Source organism: Rutilus rutilus, assembly GCF_951802725.1.
Source record: "Rutilus rutilus genome assembly, chromosome: 2".
Classification (NCBI taxonomy): Eukaryota; Metazoa; Chordata; class Actinopteri; order Cypriniformes; family Leuciscidae; genus Rutilus; species Rutilus rutilus.
Window position 1 is genome coordinate 62,351,324 of NC_140210.1, and position 22,104 is coordinate 62,373,427.

General features: G+C 42.2%; 1 protein-coding gene across 1 annotated transcript; it reads left to right on the forward strand.

Moving 5' to 3' along the window:
- Positions 1–12,562: 12,562 nt before the first annotated feature.
- On the forward strand, positions 12,563–21,864 carry LOC311286680 (ly6/PLAUR domain-containing protein 1). Its single transcript, XM_084402940.1, has 3 exons — positions 12,563–12,947; positions 19,622–19,762; positions 20,582–21,864. Exons 1-3 carry the CDS (start codon positions 12,905–12,907, stop codon positions 20,815–20,817), a joined length of 420 nt encoding a protein of 139 aa, XP_084259066.1. The 5' UTR covers positions 12,563–12,904; the 3' UTR covers positions 20,818–21,864.
- Positions 21,865–22,104: the final 240 nt, after the last annotated feature.

Below are 22,104 nucleotides of genomic sequence, written 5' to 3' on the forward strand. Positions count from 1 at the left end.
GTGAGAAACAGGATCTGGCTGATGGGAGATATGGAGAAGAGCTGGAGTTATCAGGAGCTCTCCAGTGAGCAAAAGCCTCTTTAATAAAACACTGCTGCCAGAAACAGACAGACTCTATATCTATATCACACACACACACACACACACACACGATCACCGTCCGGCCGAATGAAAGATGCAAGCCTCCTGTCTGTACAATTACACCATTAAACTCATCAAGGAACTGATTTGCGCTTCAGACGAGTGTGAGTCGCTCCACAGAAGCAGCGGTTAGAGATGCGATTACAGTTTCACTGACCAGTATCTGCGGCATCACTCGAACATTTCAACATTCATAACACTTTTCACACCACAAAACACACTTTTGAAACCTGCTGTCTGCCTGTGGATTTACCTGAGTTTTGTTTTATTTAATAAACACCCACTTTAATTTTGAAACCTGAGCATTTTCATCTTCATTGGACTTAAAAACATTACAGAATACCGGGCCTTTAAAACTGTGGAGATTGCCTCCATTATCGTGGCTCCCTCCAGGAGCTTCTGCAAGCCCAGCGGCGCTGTGAATTTAATTTCTCAAGGAGAGAGAGACCTGGCAGACTCGAGAGGAGTTTATAGACATCTGCTACTGCTCTGCCTGATGACCTCACCCTGATGGAGGGGTTTAGATGTGGGCTGGACAAATAAACCCGCTCCGTTGTGCCAAGAGGATTTGGGCAATGGGTATATGAATCTTCGTTTACTGTGGGCGAAGCGGAAGAAGAGACCATCACTATCGTCCAGCCTTACCTCGCACCCGTCACGCAGCCTAGCCCAGAGCCCAGCCGTCTTCGCTTCGCCCCTCGTCTTCTCCTCTAACACAGTGCTGTGTGGATGAGCCTCAGGTCTTCCAGTCTCCGGCTTCTCCCAGTCGGGTGGATCCTATGGCTCCACTTCCAGCATCTGTGCCTATCACTCCACCTCTGCCTGCCGACCTGTTGGCTTTGCCTTGGCTCCTTTCTCCCTCGGCACCACCTGGGACCATCGCCCTCCCGGCTCCACTGGGCTCCCTCGTTCCACCGGCTCCAGCGGGCTTCCTCGTTCCTCCGGCTTCCCCGGGCTCCATCGTTCCTCTGGCTCCACCTTGTTTCTCGTTCCTCCGGCTCTACCGGGATCCCTCGTTCCTCCGGCTTCCCCGGGCTCCCTCGTTCCTCTTGCTCCACCTTGTTTCTCGTTCCTCCGGCTTCACATTGTTCCTTGTTCCTCCGGCTTCACATTGTTCCTTGTTCCTCCGGCTTCCCCGGGCTCCCTCGTTCCTCTGGCTCCACCTTGTTTCTCATTCCTCCGGCTTCACATTGTTCCTTGTTCCTCCGGCTTCACATTGTTCCTTGTTCCTCCGGCTTCCCCGGGCTCCCTCGTTCCTCTGGCTCCACCTTGTTTCTCGTTCCTCCGGCTCCACCTTGTTCCTTGTTCCTCCGGCTCTACCGGGATCCCTCGTTCCTCCGGCTTCCCCGGGCTCCCTCGTTCCTCTTGCTCCACCGGGCTTCCTCGTTCCTCCGGCTCCACTTGGCTTCCTCATTCCTCTGGCTCCACCTTGTTCCTCGTTCCTCTGGCTCCACCTTGTTCCTTGTTCCTCCGGCTTCACCTGGGCTCCCTCGTTCCTCTGGCTTCACCTTGTTCCTTGTTCCTCCGGCTCCACTTGGCTCCCTCGTTCCTCTGGCTTCACCTTGTTCCTTGTTCCTCCGGCTCCACTTGGCTCCCTCGTTCCTCTGGCTTCACCTTGTTCCTTGTTCCTCCGGCTCCACTTGGCTCCCTCGTTCCTCTGGCTTCACCTTGTTCCTTGTTCCTCCGGCTCCACTTGGCTCCCTCGTTCCTCTGGCTTCACCTTGTTCCTTGTTCCTCTGGCTTCACCTGGCTTCCTCATTCCTCTGGCTCCACTGGGCTCCCTCCTTCCTCCGGCTCCACCTGGCTTCCTCATTCCTCCAGCTCCACTGGGCTCCCTCCTTCCTCCGGCTTCACCGGGCTCCCTCCTTCCTCTGGCTCCACCTTGTTCCTCAGTCCTCTGGCTTCACCTCGAACGCTCATCACGGCGGCTCCACCTTGATCTCCTATGCCATCAGTGTCGTTCTGTCCCATCTGCTCTCCGTCTGCGCCCCGGGACTCCTCTTCCAATGGCTTCATCTCAATCAGTCGTCCTCCGGGTGTCGTCAGCTAAGTCTCGACCATGGCTCCTCCCTCTGTCGACTATATCATGGCCGATCTTCCTGGCTGATCTCTGGGTTCCTTTGTTCCTTTGTTCTCCTTTTGCAGCCACTAATCAGTTACCATGGAACATTCATTTACCAAGAAAGCAGTTATTAGTCGTGAAGTTCATCATTACTGTACATTCAAGCTCCTCTTTAGTTATCATTCTCTGTCCGGTATTGTTTTGTTATCCCTGCGGTTTTGTTGCTGTCTGCCTGTGGATTTACCTGAGTTTTGTTTTATTTAATAAATATCCACATTGATTTTGAAACCTGAGCGTTTTCATCTTCATTGGACTTTAAAATGTTACACAAAGGAACTGAAGGCTGTGGACTGTGACGCGTGACGGTAGCGATTATGTATATGAAGGACGGTCGTTGGTGATTTTCTGAAGCATCGGCGAGGCTTTAGTCCAGCCTGTCCTTCCTCTCTCCTGATTGTACTCGTCTACTTCTTTTATAAAATAATTACCTGATACACTCCCGTTTTAAACTTAATTGTCTTGTGATTACGGCCATGTGAGGTGTGTGTGTGTGTGTGTTGGCCCGAGGGTCCAGTATCTCTACACCGCTATAATTCAGATTGCTCCTCTGTCTAATTGCTTTCGATCGGTTTGCCCTACCATGTCATGTGATATTTTCTTCCCAGTATTTAACAGTGGACGACTTACTGATTAAATGCAAGCAGCGTGAAATCACAAAGACACACACACTGCTGTGTGCAGGACAGCAGAGGAATTTCACACACACACACACACACACACACTTGAGGTTTATACGGCCGCCACTGAGTCGTGTTTTTGTTGCTAAATGCTTTATTTTTATGTAGTGTGAAGTGTAAATTACCTCAACAAATTGTGGGATGAAAAGGTGGTGCTAAAAGAGTAAATTCATCATTTATTCATCTTGTATACAACTGGATAAATATTTATATTTATACAGTTGTATATACAGTGCTTAATATGTACATTTATACATAGGCCTTCTACTTCCATCTAAATGTATATTATATCATATATTATATATATGTATTATTGTTTTGGTGCCACTCAGGCATTAGGCAATAATAACTCATATAAATACACATTTATATTTATACAGTACAGAAAAGGAATTGAAGTAATGTACTGTATATACAGAACTTAATATGTACATCTGTAAATAGGCCTTCTACTTACCATCTAAATGTATATTCATTTTTTCCTATTTATTTCATTTTTCTACATATATTGCATTGTTTTTTCTTTATTTCCACGTAGATAATTTTTTCTCTCTATTCTATTGTATTATACGTATAGTACACAGAGCTCCTGGAAACCATATCAAATTCCTTGTGTGTTAGTGCAGTCTGATTCTGATTCATGTCGATCCAAACCCCAAACCTCTATGGCTTTCTTTCTTCATTGGAACATAAAGGACAATTATTGCTCTTTCATTTTTAATTGCTGCAAATAAATTACATGATTTAATTGCACTCACACCAATAAAACACCACAGAAGCACTATCCTTAAAATATTATAAAAGTGCTCAATGACTGAAGTCATGATAGTTTAGTCTGAGAAACAGACCAGTTTAATTCGTCATTCAGTGATCATCTGTGAATTCGGCCCTGCTCTCATTAGAGACACGAATCTGATTGTAAATTAATCCTTCTTTTGAGTTCTTTTCAATGAATTGGTCCTGTTCACAAAAATGGTTTGTTCTTGAATCAAACAGATCCAGTCTTCGACTCATTAAATCAGTGATTTGTTTGCAGTGGTTAACACTGGAGGAAGATATTATCAGCAAATAAACACATTTCAATCAGTCCAAGAAGATGTGTAGTGCACAGGTTTTTTATGATGCTTTTTATGTTTTCTTTTAAGATATGAAGAGTTTGGTTTCAGTTTGTTGTGAAAAGAACACAGAAATCTACCTCCAAAAGTTCACATTTGTGTTTCACAGAAGAAAGAAAGCCATGCAGGTTTGAGGAAATGATGACAAAATTTAGATTTTTGGGTCAACGATGTCTTTATAAAGTGATCCCTATCAGCCAATAAGACAAATGTATAGTTCTCTTTATCACTGAATAAACAGCTAATAGTTCAGTACGACCTCCTTCTTTTGCCTGGTGTTTCCACTGAACATTCAGTGTCATCTGATGTCGATCGACATCCTTCAGTCCTGTTACAGTCCTGCATGAAGCGATTGTGGTTCTAGTCAGTAATCGATCCACTTAAGCTCAATGTGTGTGTGTTTCTCAGTGTCATATGGACGAGTGGTTCACCTCAGCTCAGAGGATCAGCGATCTTCAGACAGGATCACGTGTTTGAATGACGCAAAACACGCTTCACCTGGAAAATAGAGATATTTTCTCTGTTGGATGAAGATGCCCTGCTAACTGCACAACTAGCCCTAAACTGAACCGCGGTGGCTCTATGGAAGCTGAAAGAACCTTGTAGGGGTTTGATCATGGGCCGATAGATCACGGTACATCACTGCATTCTGTTAAATCGCCTTGAAAGGGTTGTTGGTATCCAGGTGGTATTGCATTAAGTTGGTTTTCCTAATATCTTAATGACAGAACTGTATTGATAATCACGCCTCATCTTCAACACTGATTACACGAGGCGTCCCACAAGGCTCCGTTTTGGGTCCTCTGCTTTTTACTCTCTATATGCTTTCAGAAGTACAGTGTAGATTATCATTGTTATGCTGATGATACACAACTTTATCTTCCTGTCAAGTCAAATGATTGTTGTTCCATCAGTTTGTCTCAGTCTACTCTTTCATGCCTGCAAACAGTACAAAATGCAGCATCTAAACTTCTAGCGGGTATAAGGAAACAAGAGCATACCACTTCCCTTCATTGGCTACCAGTTAGATAGAGTTGACTTTAAGGTTCTGCTGTATGTTTGTAAAGCCTTGCATCAGCTGATCTCCTTCAACCTCAGACTCTCTCTAGGTCTTATCGTTCTTCACATCAGTTACTTCTCTCTGTTCCTTGTTCCCGCTTGGAAACCAAGGGTGTTTAGTTGCGGCCCCCAGGTTGTGAAATGCACTTCTGTTTTTCTTCCTCCACACTGGCCTTATTTAAATAGTAACATGTATGTTCAGTTTTGGTTGCATTTCTCTGTGTTCTGTTCCTACCTGAGTTCCTAGTCAGTTTCCTTGATTGTAAATTAGTCCCTCACACCTGTTTCTGTTCAGTTTTAGTCCATTCCCTGTGTATTTAAGAGTTGCATTCTGTTCCTTTGCCCAGTGTCGTTGATGTTTATGTTACTGTGGAAAGCTCAAAAATACTAGTGTTTCTCCCTTGTTTTATTTATGTCTTTTGTTTCATCCTTTGTTCGTGCGAGCCATTTAAACGTGACATCTTTCTCCATAGCCTATGATGTTCTTTAGGATGTATAAGAGTGTGATATGCATGTTTTATACGTTTTTTTTTAAATGTGCTCAATATGAACTTTTTATGGATTTAGTTTTCATTCATTCATTGTGTTTTAAATCTTTTCTTTTCTTTTTTTATTTAAAAAACGGATTTGATATTTAGATTACCAGAGCTGGGGTGTGTTTCCCGCATAACGCTGTAACTCGCTGCTTCACTACTATAGTACGATCGTTGAAGAAATCAACTAGCTAGTCACGACTGTTTCCCGAAACTGTATTGTCGTAAATTGGTCGTTCAACCACATTGGTTAATGATGTCACACAGGTGTGTATAACAGTAATAACTACTGTTAAAGGGGTCATAGACTGGATTATTTTATTATTTTATAATGTTTCCTGGGGTGCCCTTATAATGTTAGTATGATTTTAACATCAAAAATGGTCATAATTTGTGAATTAAGGGCATTTTTCCAAGCCTGATTTTAGCCTCTGATTTGAACGCTCTGTTTTAAGGGGCGTGTCTGTGTGAGACTTCAGTGTAAACGCCCACTGCTGTGATTGGCTGTGAGACTTCAGTGTAAACACCCATTGCTGTGATTGGCTGTGAGACTTCAGTGTAAACGCCCACTGCTGTGATTGGCTGACATGTTTGCATATGAAATAGCTAGTATTACATGTGGAACTCTCTCAAAAACTTTTACTACGTTTTTACTATAACAGCTATCGAGATTAAGGAATCGTGAAAAGTATTGATCATAATGACCTATTCCCATCACATGAAAGGCTGCAGTGATGAGCATTGAGCAGATGACGGACAGTCTGTTGATCGCGTACGAAAAGATCTTATCATTGCAACACAATTTCGGCACTCTCACGAATGCTTTCACCAACGGTGTATAGTCCAGGGGTCAGAAAGTAAAAGTCCTGCCATATATTTATTCCACCCATGAACTCATCCAGCTGATTTCTCTCATTAGTTCTCTCTCCTGGCTGAGAAACTGCTAATTAGCAAATCCAGGTGATTGGAGCAATAGCTACTGAGGAGGACTTTTACTTTCTGAACCTGGACTTTCACCAAATAACAATGCAAACATGATGTAAATACAGTAAGAGCTTCGTTGTACTGTACAATGTAACAGCGTCATAATTTTGTCATAATTTTTCAACAGGTTTTTGGAAGTGTCCAGATAAACTCGCTTGGGCAATTGGAAATGGAGCGTTCTTTGATCGCTTTCTTTCTATACTTTAATCACAGTTTAAATAAGATTATTTTCATCCTACTAGAGAAACGAGGTGAAGTTGATCATTTAGTCACTGGCTTGATAACTGATGCATAAACAGTATTGAACGATATTTTGAGAGACAATCTGTCTAAACTTAAATAATTACATCAGAAATCACTGATCTCAGATCAGGCATTAGAATAAACATGAGTACTTACATGTTTGTGGAGTTGCTGGCAGATCCATATCGTAAAAGTCTGTTTGCAAAGCCTGCACCGAAATTTACCAAATAATTCATTGTTGGGGGAAATAACCCACTATCGTAGCATTAGGATCGTTTGGAAGGTAATTGTATTGATCCTGTATCGATCTTCTCTCGTTCTCATGTCACTGTTCACTAACGCTCCAGTGGGCGGGGCCAAAGCTGCCCTGTGATGTCACTGTTCACCAACGCTCCAGTGGGCGGGGCCAAAGCTGCCCTGTGATGTCACTGTTCACTAACGCTCCAGTGGGCGGGGCCAAAGCTGCCCTGTGATGTCACTGTTCACCAACGCTCCAGTGGGCGGGGCCAAAGCTGCCCTGTGATGTCACTGTTCACCAACGCTCCAGTGGGCGGGGCCAAAGCTGCCCTGTGATGTCACTGTTCACTAACGCTCCAGTGGGCGGGGCCAAAGCTGCCCTGTGATGTCACTGTTCACCAACGCTCCAGTGGGCGGGGCCAAAGCTGCCCTGTGATGTCACTGTTCACTAACGCTCCAGTGGGCGGGGCCAAAGCTGCCCTGTGATGTCACTGTTCACCAACGCTCGTTTGCTGGCCTTGGTTTCAATAAAAGCAGTTTTTGGAATAACAAGAAAGTTTTGAGTTTTGAAACTCAGGGTATTTTTATTGTATAACAAACTCTTAACTGTTAAAGGATCAAGGAACATTTGAATGCTCAGTCTATGACCCTTTTAATGAATCTGTTTGAGGTCGAATTAATGCTAGATGTTTTGCTATAAATTACGGCCATGGCATCTGAGGACTATTTCTCATTTTTCTCAGTGATTTTGCTTTATTTCCAGATTCAGTCATAGGCTTGTTCTTACGTACTAGAGCTTCAAAATCTACGAACAGCCAATAAATAACTAACAAGTATTTTAGTCAGTGTGATATTGTTTTTAAAGTAAGTACTCTTTCATTTCAGCAATATTCTCATTAGCCTCTGTCATGTCTTGTTTTGGTTTTGTTTCATGTTCATGTTTCTTCTTCTTCTGTTGTTTTATGGCGGATTGGCAAGCTAACGTAAAAGGTGCATTATCGCCACCTACTGATCTGGAGTGTGGAGTGCACATAGTTTTGGAAGAATTGAAATGAATCAATGAGGGGAAAAATAAAATAAAATAAATAAATAAATAAATAGGCTTAAATAAAAAAATTTAATAAAAAAAACATGTTCTCATGTTCTTGTTTCATGTCTGTCATGTTTCCTGTATAGTCATGTGACCCCTGTTCTGGTCATGTGATCCTGCCAGGTGTTCCCCGTGTGAGTGTGTCATCTTGTCATTGGTTAATTGTCTTGATTGTTCACTAGTCATTAGTCTTGTGTGTATTTAAGCTCTCATGTTTGCCATGTGTTTGTATTTGTATTGTTTGTGTAACCACAGTTGGTAAGCGGTCTGTTCTTGTCCATGTTTTGGGGTCATGCCACTGTTTTATGTTTGATTATGCGTTAGGGATGGGCAAATGAAGCACGAGGCTTTCTCGTGAATGTTTCGGGAAAAGATTCGAAGCATCAAGAGTGTCGAAAGCCGTTGTTTTATCCTTTAAAGGAGAACTTGGTAACTTTTTTAACGTAATAAAACTGTCTAGAAATCATTTGGATGGTTAAACAACCTGTTCTGGTGATATTGGTGACTTTCCCCGCTCCCCCCAGCGTTCCCAGGCGGAAAACCAACCTTGCAACCTGGGGACTACCGTCCCGGCAAGATAGAAATTTGAAAGTCTCGTGAGAAGCGAGAACGAGAACGAGAACGAGCGCGAAACACAAATTGCTTTACGGCAATTCGACATAAACAAACACGCATGTATGATGTATTACCAGATTACCCACCTCGGTAGACCTAGCTCCACACGATACAGTTGGCTTGCTCCGATCAAAACAAACGCACATGAGCAGCGGTAGAGAGGGGGAGGAGGCGCCGCAAGTGAGTTTTTTACGACCGTGTTGTGAAATATACGCCCTCCTACAGCTGTAGGGGGAGCTCATGGGGAAAACATGCGACAACAAAAGGGAAAATCAGCGAAGAAGTGACTAGAGTTCGCTAGAGTTACCGAGTTCTCCTTTAAGCACAAATAAAAGCCTGACAACGCTAAATGTTCAGTTTTCTGATAATATAATTCACATATTAAAGTGTGGCAATCAATTAAATGTAACAATTATATTAATACTAATTATAAAAATACCAACAGAGTTGCTTGATGCAAGTAAATGTTTGTCTAATTATTTTATGGTTTCTATGCTGTTTATGTGTCAGAATATATGATCATGTAACATAGGCTATAGGCTTATTTATTAATAAATATTAATGTTAGTAAATGGACTTAAACTTCCAAAAACCTGTAGAGTAGTGGTCTGGGTTTAACATTCCGACACGCAAAGTGAAGCATTCACGAGACTGGAAAGAAAATGAGGCTTCGTTTTTCGTTGATCGCGTGTTTCTCTGAAAACAATACGCGCTCCGGCACGGAGCTTCATGAGAAGTTGCGATGAAATCACTATTACGTGTAAGTAAATGCTGTACACGGGTTCTTAAATTGCCTTCAGTGGACATCTTTACACTCTCACTGTTTTAATTGCGTTCATGAATTTCTGAGTTTGACCACCCGCTCACTTTCATTATATCTTATTTCATTATGTCTTATTTCGTTATATCTCCTGCTGTGGTTCTGCCCAGCTGAAACCCAGACTGAGGTTTTGGCAACAACCCTCATGGCGCCCGCAGGACTTTCACTGACATTCAGGGAACATTTGAAGGAACTTTTTGTTCTGATCCAAAGAAAACTCATCATCAGGAGAACTTTACCTGGTTTACTTTACTCCGCTTTACTGATGATCTTGAACCCACTGAGGACTGGGCGAGAGGGTTGAGTTGAGCACGGGCGCGTCCTGAGTCCAGCGCCTGACCCGGGACGGGGACTTTAGGGGTTAGTGTTGGGTTAGGGTTAGTGTCGTGTTCTGGGTTTGGTTAGTATTGGGTTAGTGCTGGGTTAGTGTTGTGTTCTGGGTTGGGTTAGTGTTGTGTTCTGGGTTTGGGTTAGTGTTGGGTTAGTGTTGTGTTCTGGGTTTGGGTTAGTGTTGGGTTAGTGTTGTGTTCTGGGTTTGGGTTAGTATTGGGTTAGTGTTGGGTTAGTGTCGTGTTCTGGGTTTGGGTTAGTGTTGGGTTAGTGTTGGGTTAGTGTTGTGTTCTGGGTTTGGGTTAGTGTTGTGTTCTGGGTTTGGGTTAGTGTTGGGTTAGTGTCGTGCTCTGGGTTTGGGTTAGTGTTGAGTTAGTGTTGTGTTCTGGGTTTGGGTTAGTGTTGGGTTCTGGGTTTGGGTTAGTGTTGGGTTAGTGTCGTGTTCTGGGTTTGGGTTAGTGTTAGGTTAGTATCCAGTTAGTGTTTGGGTTAGTGTTTGGGTTAGTGTTGGGTTAGTGTTGGGTTAGTGTTGAGTTAGTGTCGTGTTCTGGGTTTGGGTTAGTGTTGGGTTAGTGTCGTGTTCTGGGTTTGGGTTAGTGTTGGGTTAGTGTTGGGTTAGTGTTTGGGTTAGTGTTGGGTTAGTATTGGGTTAGAGTTGGGTTAGTGTCGTGTTTGGGTTAGTGTTTGGGTTAGTGTTTGGGTTAGTGTTGGGTTAGTATTGGGTTAGTGTTGGGTTAGTGTCGTGTTCTGGGTTTGGGTTAGTGTTGGGTTAGTGTTTGGGTTAGTGTTTGGGTTAGTGTTTGGGTTAGTGTTGGTTAGTATTGGGTTAGTGTCGTGTTCTGGGTTTGGGTTAGTGTTGGGTTAGTGTCGTGTTCTGGGTTTGGGTTAGTGTTTGGGTTAGTGTTGGGTTAGTGTTGGGTTAGTATTGGGTTAGTGTTGTGTTCTGGGTTTGGGTTAGTGTTGGGTTAGTGTTGGGTTCTGGGTTTGGGTTAGTGTTCGGTTGTGTTCTGGCTGCTGTCCCGCTTTGGGTTTGTGGAATATTCTGGGTTATCAACTTTTAGTGGGTCGGCCCATAACACTGATCTCGATCCTCTCAGCTCACATAATACACTTCACTTCATCTCATTATTTGAGTGTGAACACGAGAATAAGTGTGTAAAGTGTTTAAAAAGCCAAATGGTTTAAAAAATGGCCAGTAATTGTGAAAAGCTGGTTTTGGTTTAGCAGAGGCGTGTGTCTCAGAGTAACACACACACAGTATAAGAACACAGACTCAGATGGTGTTCATAACCCAGCATCAGTTTCTATTGATCGGATTTCATTATTCATGAGCTCTTAAAGTACAGTAAAGCATAAATCGCACTTATCAAACAGCAACATCTAATGTGTATGTGTGTGTGTGTGAGAGAGAGATTAAAGTGTGTTTAATAACCCTTCACACACGCTCAGGAGAGGGACGTAAACTCCTACCTCTACTGTCACAATCCTCACGATACATACACACCCTCATTCATCAATGTGACACACACACACACACACACACTCCAGCACAATTTTGGAGACACTTTCTGTAAGACACGTTCACACACGATAGGCGTTGTTAGTGTGTGTGTATATGTTAAATTCTAAACTGTAAATGCTCAGAATGAAAACACGTCAACATGCTTGGAGTCTCCCTGAAATCAAAATGAACAATTCTCTATTGTTTTATGGAATATTGCAGTGTTTGTTCTAAATGATTTATCGGTGCACATCATTATTGTTTTAACAATCTTAAATCTTTTTCTTTTCTCTGATGATGTGTTTACTGGGGTGAGTTTTCTCTCTCTCTCTCTCTCTCTCTCTCTCTCTCTCTCTCTCTCTATCCCTCTCTCTCTCTATCTATCCCTCTCTCTCTGTCTCTCTCTCTCTCTCTCTCTCTCTATCCTAGACACTCTCTCTCTCTCTCTCTCTCTATCCTAGACTCTCTCTCTCTCTCTCTCTCTCTCTCTCTCTCTCAATTTCAAATGAGGTTTATTGGCATGACTGTGTAAAATAGCAATAGACTTATACAAACATACAGATAAATAAAAGGGGAACAAAAAAAATCCATATTATACATAAATATATCATAATAAAAAAAATATATAAAAAAAAATTTGTACAGAAAGCAGTTTAAGGGAAAAGTGTCCCTCATATGATGACAGGAGAACACACACTGCACTGCCAGATGAATACACTCTTCTTTCTCTCCCAAAGTATAACACAGTTTGTTTATAAGGCTCGCTTGTTGGAATTGAGGTAAAATCTGCGCTATTTGTGTGAAATAAGTGTCTCTGATGTGTTTATAATTGCTGCTCTCTCTCTCTCTCTCTCTCTCTCTCTCTTTCTCTATCTCTGTCTCTCTCTCTGTCTCTCTCTCTCTCTCTACCCCTCCCCTCTCTCTCTCTCTTTCTCTATCTCTGTCTCTCTCTCTGTCTCTCTCTGTCTCTCTCTCTCTCTCTCTCTCTCTCTACCCCCCCCCCCCCCCCCCCCCCCCCCCCCAAAAGCATCAAAACAACACGGAAAATGATTTAGAACATTTAGTACAGAAATTAATAATAATAGTTAAATTAAATAAAAAAGATAATATTAGCCTATATATATTCATGGCTAGATATAGCAAAAATAATAATACTCATAACATAAAACAACAATAATAAAATAAATAAAGATAAAAAAAATACAATAAAATAAAAAGGATTATAATACAGAAATCATGTGTGTATATATAAATGTCTCTCTCTCTCTCTCTCTCTCTCTCTCTCTCTCTCTCCCTCCCTCCACCCCTCTCTCTCTCTCTTCATTCAGACGCGAGTCACGGCGAGTTCAGTGGCGCGGGCGTCGCGTCGCGTGCTGTGAGTGAAGGCGCAGACTCGGGTTCGGTCAGTCTGACGCTCGCTCGCTCGCGGTGCCGGTGATGCGGCTGTGTGTGACTCTACTGGCGATCGTGCTGACAGCGGGTGAGTGTGTTCTCTCTCACACACACACACGATTAACCAGCAGCAGTGAGTTTATTGAAGAGGCTTTAAATGATTGAGTTATAATTAATGGCCTGTGATTTTAATGGGCTTTAATCGTATGCCAATTTTAAATTCTGAAATAAAACGACAGATAAAGCCTGATTTTAATTACAGTTAAATTAGTGTTTTAGCTTAAGTGTGTGTGTGTGTGTGTGTGTGTGTGTGTGTGTTGTGTGTGTGACTGATTCTATACACACACTGTGACACTTATTAATGATGCTTAATTCATGCCTTAATTTCACAAAAGGGTGACGTGTTTTTGTTGTTTAATTGTTGTTATTCTATATGCACATATTTTGGGAATTCGCTGGAATTATGACAGACGGAAATTAGGATATTTATGAATGATAATTTAGCAGTTCCTGTTTTTTAAAACTGCGTTTTGGTGTAGGCTAATATGCGATTCAGTTTATAAACATGCTAAACATTTAATTACACTTTTTCCATTAAAAAACTATTTATGTGAAGTAAACCTCATATTCCGCCCTCAGATAAGAAATGACAATTATGATTTTCTTGACCATTAAACACATTTTGTTTGTATTTGGTCAGATTAGACTCGTATTATATGAATGAAGGCAGTTAAACGAACACTAGCTGATGTGTGATGAGTTTACAGGAGCGCGAGCTGACAACAGCAATGCATTTATTACACCAGTAAATACAACTACAAGAAACATGATTTTACATTTATTGATCTCTGTTAATGTTAGTTAATAAAATACATATTGTTTTTTGTTTGTTCCTGTGAATAATCTAATGTCAGAAATACACTGATTTTAAAAATGCATGAACATATGCACAGATGAACATTAAGATTAATAAATGCTGCAGAAGTATTGTTCATCGTTAGTTCATGTTTACTAATGTTAACAAATGAAACTTGTAAAGCATTTCAAGAATATATAAATATATGTCTATTCCCCGTTGGAGAAATCAGAATAAGATTTTTGTTTTGATCCTGTTTTTCATGCAAAATTGTGTCAGAATTATTGTAAATTCTCATATGAATATATTTGTGCATATCTGACATTTAAAGCGTATTAAGAGCTTATTTCAGGCGTATTTGCTGCATTATTCAATATATGACATGGTGAAAACTGTAGTTATGGATAATCTTGAAAATCAAGTGCATTAAATGTTACGGTTTGTGAGGGAAAGATGAAAGTCGATGAAAAGGTAATAATTAAAAATAAAACAAAAAGAAGATGCAATGTTTTATTATTATTATGATGAATTATTAGTTATGCGCTGTCTCAGACTGGAGTAATTTCTCAAGCCGGGAGGACTTTCTGAACGCAAATATTAGTGAGGATTATTAATGATTTACTGCCATTGTGAGAATTAAAAATAACAATGTAACTGAAGTCTAATTATGAGTATTTCACAGCATAATATAATCTAATTACAAGTGTATAAATTTAGAAATCTGATTATGTAATCAGTGATGACTGTGTTTGTATGAAGGAATGTAATTAACTCTATGATCACAAATAAACAAACTAACCCTAGAAAATATGAATGAAATATAAGCAGTAAAATGAAGAGTTGATGGATGTCACACAGTTAAAGCTGATGATGATGAAGATGAAGAAAACAGAGATTACAGAGATCGACTCCCGTTTACATTAGATAAGCATTCAGACGGTGTTTGAGGAGGTTTAATATTGAAAAGGACATTCTGATAGTTGTGTATTAATCACTTATGGCGTCTGTGCTCACTTTAATTCTGCTTCAGTAGACTCTGAAGGATTATAAAGATGCTGCTAATATTACTGTTGAGAACCGATCTGAAAGAGGAACGCTCCTGTTATTCTGGTGGAAACGGCTGGGATAAGAAGAACTTTATTCAGCTGCCACTGCTGTTCTAGCAGGATCTTCAGATGAATCTAGAGCTTTAGCAGAGGTGTGTGTTGAATGTTGGGTTGTTTGTTGAGCCTGTGGGGATACTGAAGTTATTGAACTGAACTGAATGATGATGATGACGGTGATGTCACTGTTAAAGATGTCAGTACTGATGTTGATGATGTCACCGTTGATGATTTTATCACCAGTGGAAAAGAAAATGGAGCAACTGGAAGAAAACAAAATTAGACGTTTTTCGCATTTCATGAAGGAGAGCTCGATTATGAACAGAGAGGCCTTAAAAGCTGCTAGATCTGCTTATTTTTCAACCCTATTAGAAGAAATGTATTTGAAACAGTGGTTAAACTAATAAAAAAGAGAGCTTCAAGCCCAGAAGTTTCCAAGCAGCACAGCAGTAATGACTTTATGAACTTCTTTACTTACAAGATTGATTATATTAGAAAGAAAATTATAACTATGCAACCGTCTACTACAGTATCGCATCAGGCAGTGCATTGAAGTCTCCTTGAGGAACAATTTGATTCGTTCGTTGCTATAGGAGAGGAAGAATTTACTAAACTCGTTAAATCATCTAAATCGACAACATGTATGTTAGACCCGATACCGACTAAGCTACTGAAAGAGATGCTTCCAGAGGTCCTAGATGCTCTTCTTAATATCATTAATTCATCTTTGTCTCTAGGATACGTACCAAATACCTTTAAGTTGGCTACGATTAAACCGCTTGTTAAAAGACCACAACTTGATGCTACAGAATTAGTCAATTACAGGCCGATCTCGAATCTACCTTTTCTGTCAAAGACACTAGAAAAGGCAGTATCCTCACAACTGTGTTCCTTTTTAGAAAGAAATGATATCTGCGAGGATTTTCAGTCCGGATTTAGACCATACCATAGTACCGAGACAGCTCTCGTTAGAGTCACACATGATTTGCTCTTATCTTCCGATCGTGGTTGTATCTCTCTATTAGTGTTACTCGATCTTAGTGCTGCATTTGACACTATTGACCACAACATTCTTTTAAATATATTAGAACATTATGTTGGCATTAGTGGAAATGCACTAGCATGGTTTAAATCATACCTATCTGACCGTTATCAGTTTGTAGCAGTAAATGAAGAGATGTCTCATCGATCACAAGTTCAGTATGGCGTACCACAAGGCTCAGTACTAGGACCGCTGCTGTTCACTCTGTACATGCTACCATTAGGAGATATCATTAGGAAACATGGCATTAGCTTCCACTGTTATGCTGATGATACTCAGCTCTATATTTATTCACGCCCAGACGAAACGTACAAATTCACAAAATTAACAGAATGCACAGCTGATATAAAAAACTGGATGACTAGTAATTTCCTACTACTAAATTCTGAAAAAACAGAGATTCTAATTATTGGACAAAAAACTTCCTCACGTAATAACCTAGAATACTGTCTAACACTTGATGGCTGCTCTGTATGTCTTCGTCGTCGGTTAGGAACCTGGGTGTGCTCTTTGATACCAATCTTTCATTTGAAAGTCACGTGTCTAGTATCTGTAAAACTGCATTTTTCCATCTTAAAAATATATCTAAATTACACCATATGCTCTCATTGACAAATGCGGAACAGTTAGTTCATGCATTCATGTCATCAAGGCTAGATTACTGTAATGCTCTACTGGGTGGTTGCCCTGCACGCTTAATAAACAAACTACAGCTGGTCCAAAACGCAGCAGCTCGAGTTCTTACCAGAACCAGGAAGTATGACCATATTAGCCCGGTTCTGTCAACACTGCATTGGCTCCCTATTAAACATCGCATACATTTTAAAATATTGCTGATTACTTACAAAGCACTAAATGGTTTAGCTCCGCAGTGCTTGAGCGAGCTCTTAACGCATTATACTCCTTCACGTCTATTGCGATCTCAAAATTCTGGCCAGTGGATAATACCTAGAATATCAAAATCGACTGCTGGCGGTAGATCCTTCTCCTATTTAGCACCAAAACTCTGGAACAGTCTTCCTACCATTGTCCGGGAAGCAGACACACTCTGTCAGTTCAAAGCTAGACTAAAAACACATCTCTTTGACCTAGCAAACACATAACACATTATAGACTTCTATAATTCAATGTTAGGCTACATAGATTAGGTCAGCTGGAACCGGGAACACTTCCCATAAATCCTGATGTACTTGTTACATCATGAGAAGAATGGCATCTACGCTAATATTAGTCTCTCTGTTTATCCCGAGGTTTACCGCAGTCCAGATCTGATGAAGGACCTGCGCCTGGACACACGCACACACACACACACACACACACACACACACTCCAGATCTGACACACACACACACTCCAGGACCTGCGCCTGGATAATCATCTACTAGTCTCTCCCCTGTGAAGGCCTCCTTCCTTTTACCTCTGTACAGATGAAACGTTGTCAAAATAATTCCAGTTCGCATGGATACGCGGAAGCGATAAATAATTCTGTATTATACATTTTTAATGCCAGACAAATAATTTGGTGAGGTTAATTTGTAAATAAAGATACACGCCTGCGCACATATATATTCAAACGGTCATACCTATAGACTAATACGCCTGTGCACGCTGTCAGCGTTTTCACAGGTTCGCATTTTTTAAGTTAACGCAGAGATGATAAAGTTTTTCAAAAATGTTCAACACTTGCACCTTGGAACCTGTTTGAACGTTTGCGTTCACCAAACACTGTTGTTATGCGAATGAGCGGCCGGAGCGCATTAAGGGTTTTCTGTGAGAGCGGTGTGTGTTAGCGGCCCCTAAGTTAATAACTAATGACCTTTGCAACGGAAGTGAATCAATCAAACTAAGTTTAGCTGGACAATAACTTTATTCTAGAGCTGCTGTAAAGCGTAACGTGGTAGTGGAAATAGCATGAAGATCGAAGGAGGATGATAATAATGGTTTTTAATGACAAAGCTCAGGAACCAGGAGAAAACCACACTTTAACGAGAACGGACGAAGACTGAGGGAGAACACAGGGTCTAAATACACAGAGCAAACAAAAGGAACTTAATTAGATAATTAACAGGACACAGGTGAAGGAGATGACTAATTAGACAGACAGGGGGGAAATGGGTCACAGGACTAAACCAAAAACATGTTGAAACATAGGAGACAGACCATACATGTAACAGTACGCCCCCTCCTGAAAAGGTGCGTCCTCGCACCGTACAGAACAGTCCAACTGAGGAGGGAGGGTGGGGGCTCTGGAGGGGGGCGTGGAGCAGGAGAGGGGAAAAACCAAAAAGAGTCCAAATAAGTCCAATGGGGGAGAGGAGGGTGGGAGGAGCCAAGAGCAGGAGGATCCAGATGTTAGGCCAGAGACCAGCCAGGACGAGGCCCCAGGGCGGAGTCGAAGGGGGGAGGAGCCATGGTGTAGCCGACTTGATGGTATGCACCTTGGGGACGACTGACGGAGATGTAGCCACTAACGATGGAAACCCAGATGGAGACGATGAGCCCACACAACGCTGATGGTACTGGAGGTGGAGCTGTGGCGACGAGCGTCCGAGGGGGAACCGGAAATCCAGAGGACAGCGGCTGAGCCGGTGGGACTGAGGACGGAGGCGGAGTCGGGGTCGGGGAAGACGGAGCCAGACAGAGCCAAACGGAGCCGAAGGTGCAGGCAGGTCGACGGTTGACCAAGGCGGAGCTGGAGGGACGAAGGAGCCCGGAGAAGCCGTATGGCCAATGGTTTCCGGTGGAGCCGAGGGAGGAAGGAACCAGGGTGGAGCCGAAGTGTCGACAGGCCGAGATGGAGCGATGGACACAGAGGCGGGAGGTGGAGGCAGGGGATCCTCTGTGCTGGATGGAGCTGGTTGCCTGAAGACATTTGGAACTTTACAGAAGATGGGAGCTGGCGAGAGACTGAAGAACAATGAGGAACTGGCTGATTGAGGAGGCAGGAGAGGGAGGCTGGGCGGGAATTCTGGAGAAACCAGGGACTCTGGAGATACAGGGGTACTGGGTATAACCTCCCCACAAAAGTCAATAAGATCTACCAAAAAAAAAAAGTTATTTAGTTCCTCAAAATATATGCCAGAGTTCAACATACACACTTTCATAGCAGTAGGGTTGTGGCTAGGCCTATCCTCCCAGCTCTCAAGCTCCACAATCACTCCCTCGACGCACAGTGTTGCCGGCTCACGCACCTGGTCAGACTCCGTGGCTATGACGCTCTCCATCCTTATCCTCGGTACAGGCTCGTCTCTCACGGGTGGCCGGTCTCACTGTCTGCGGTGGGCTCAAGCAGCATCTCCGTCACGTCATTCGCTGGTGGTGGTTGGCTGTGGTGGAGTGGGACTGGTAACGGTGTCATCCTCAGCGGGGCCGATGGTAAGTGGCGAGTTGTTATTTACCAGTACCCACTCCACGAAAGAAGCGAAATCCTCCTTTGGACCGCCCACTGGACCGTGTGCCTTCGGGTGCCTAGCGGTCCGGGTAATGAGTTTGGCACGCGAGATGTAAGAACTCCTGGATGTGGATCTCCAGTGGACGGTCTCCCTGCTCCAAGCAAAGAAGCAGTACAGTAGGTGAGGCCATGTTGTTTACGGTTAGGTCCCTTCTTCTGTTACGTCACGTGGTAGTGGAAATAGTTATCAGTGTGAGGACGAACGGCAGGACGACTGCTGATGATGTTGATGATGTCACTGATGATGATGTCACTGATGTTGTTGTTGATGATGTCACTGATGTTGTTGTTGTTGATGTCACCCCCTCAGGCCTGAGCGTGGCGCTGCAGATCCAGTGTTATCAGTGTGAGGACGAGCGACAGGACGACTGCTCCGCTCCAGACTTCATTGTTAACTGCACCGTCAATGTGCAGGACATGTGCCAGAAGGAAGTGCTCGTCATGGAGGACGGTGAGCGCACACATCACTTCCTGTTCCTGAACAACCACTTATTCTACATTCAGTTCATCACTTTTCCCTATTTAAACTCATCACTCGATAACAGTAGTGCTTTATATTGTTCACTGCACAGAATAACCAGCTGTTTATCATCAGATTCACCGTCAGCTTACAGTCATGCTGCTCATTTTACACACTTTTATGATTTAGTTTTTGTTTTTTGATAAAAAGACTCACTCAACATTTAATTTCAGTTTTACATTTAATTTTTACATTTAACATTTAATTTACTAGTAAATGTTATACTTGTCGATTCATGTTTAAATGAATATGTTTCAATATTTGATTTTGTATTTCCTTGTTAACAAAAATTACTATTTTTTTACAACTACTAATAAGATGCCATTAATAAGCGGATTATATTTTTTTCGCAGCGTCTCTAGTGGACTGTACTTTAAAAACCTGCTGTTGATATTTTTCTGTCTGTCTTTAGAATTTGAAAATAATTAAATGGAAACATTTGAACGTTGACAATTAGACTGATATTTTGGGGATATTTAATTTGATTTCATCAATCAATAAATTCCACTAGAAACAAACCTTGTTGTATTATTTTAATTTAATACTGTGAAGCTGCTTTGATACAATCTGTATTGTGAAAAGCGCTATACAAATATACTTGACTTGACTTGATGGAAATGACGAATGAACAGAAATATTGAAAATGCATTAGGAAAATAAAGTCCAGTTTTTATCACACATACACATACTCACACACACACTCACACTCTCTCTCTCTCTCTCTCTCTCTCTCTCTGTGTGTGTGTGTAGGGGTCCACTACAGGAAGTCGTGCGCCTCGTCAGGAGCGTGCCTGATCGCGTCCTCGGGGTATCAGCAGTTCTGCACGGGGAAGCTGAACTCGGTCTGCATCTCCTGCTGCAACACCCCGCTCTGCAACGGCCCGCGCCATAGGAGGAGAGCGCTCTCCTGCGCATGCGCACTGCCCGCGCCCACACCCGTGCTGCTCGCGGCCCTGCTGCCGTTCCTGTGGGCGCGCGCGCACTGACGGACTCGCAAGGCTTCTCAACGGAGGCTCAGACTGTGTGTGTGTGTGTGTGTGTGAATACTAGATGATGAACAAACACAGACTCACTGGACTGTACGAGAGAGAAGAAACTGTAGAAGAAGGAGCGATTATCCTCGAAGGTTGAACATCACGTGATGAGCTCTATGTTCAATGTGCTTCCCTTCCTTCCCCTAATTAGTGGGCGGGGCTTCTTCATATAATCCCAATAAATTTGGGATTCAGAGAGCTGCTCGTTTGCTGAGCCATGGGTGGAGTGTGGAGTGTAGCTCCGCCTCTCTGGATTTAGCTGGAATATCCAACCACACAATAACGCTACCATAAGGGGTGGGACCAAATATGGATCAGGCGATATATCACTGTCTTTCTCCATCCACTACGATAATTGCTACGCTGGCACCAAATATTGATATTTAATTAATAAAATAAGGCTGTAAACAGATTTCCCTCCTCAGTGTCACTACTTCATGTCTCCTGGAGGTGGCGCTCAACACATGAATGAGGGAAATGTGAACATAAGTTAACTAACGCTCCTGTGTATATCTGTGTAAGTGCTCGATGAAGAGTGTCAAAGATGTCTATTTACAACCTGTTAATGAAGCGTTGATCATTGTAGCCAATCAGAGACATATCTGTTGAGCACATGAACCCAATGGCCAATCAGAGGTGTTTAAGAATCTGCTCAAAATGATAGAGGGAAATGCTGGTGTCGTCACATTTTTAAAATGTTAAAATACCCAAGTTGACAACATTATTCCCAGGGTTATTTTAAGGAAGCTTGGAACATTGAGGTGTTTCCAGGTTTAAATATTTGAGGTTGGTACATTTTGAAATGTAGCAGGTTTATATAAATCAAGTCGATAAGCAGGTAAATGTGTCAGGTAACACACAAAGAAAAGTTTAAGCTTTTAAGAAGTATAAGCATAAAATGTTTAATTTACTTAAAATGTTAAATTTAATTTACACACTGAAAAACGTTTTGTGCTGTTTTCTAACAGTTTGAACTTGAATAAAGAGAGAACCTGCACTTAACCTTTCACAGGCATTTTGTTTTCACAGTTATAGATATCGTGACAGATATTGTGATTATCATTGTAGGATTGTCGAGCAATATATGGATTATCTCAGAATTGCTATATCGTGATATAAAAACTCTATCCCTCCACCCAGCAGAGGCTCTGCAGTGTATAAAGCAGTGACCAATCCCAGCACACGCGTTTATAAAGCAGTGACCAATCACAGCACACGCGTGTATAAAGCAGTGACCAA

What these genes read in the sequence shown, in the direction of transcription:
- LOC311286680 (XM_084402940.1), top strand. Translation starts at nt 12,905, where the DNA reads ATGCGGCTGTGTGTGACTCTACTGGCGATCGTGCTGACAGCGG. An exon ending in GGCGATCGTGCTGACAGCGG is followed by an intron (nt 12,948 to 19,621) that starts GTGAGTGTGTTC and finishes TCACCCCCTCAG; the next exon opens with GCCTGAGCGTGGCGCTGCAG. An exon ending in AGTGCTCGTCATGGAGGACG is followed by an intron (nt 19,763 to 20,581) that starts GTGAGCGCACAC and finishes GTGTGTGTGTAG; the next exon opens with GGGTCCACTACAGGAAGTCG.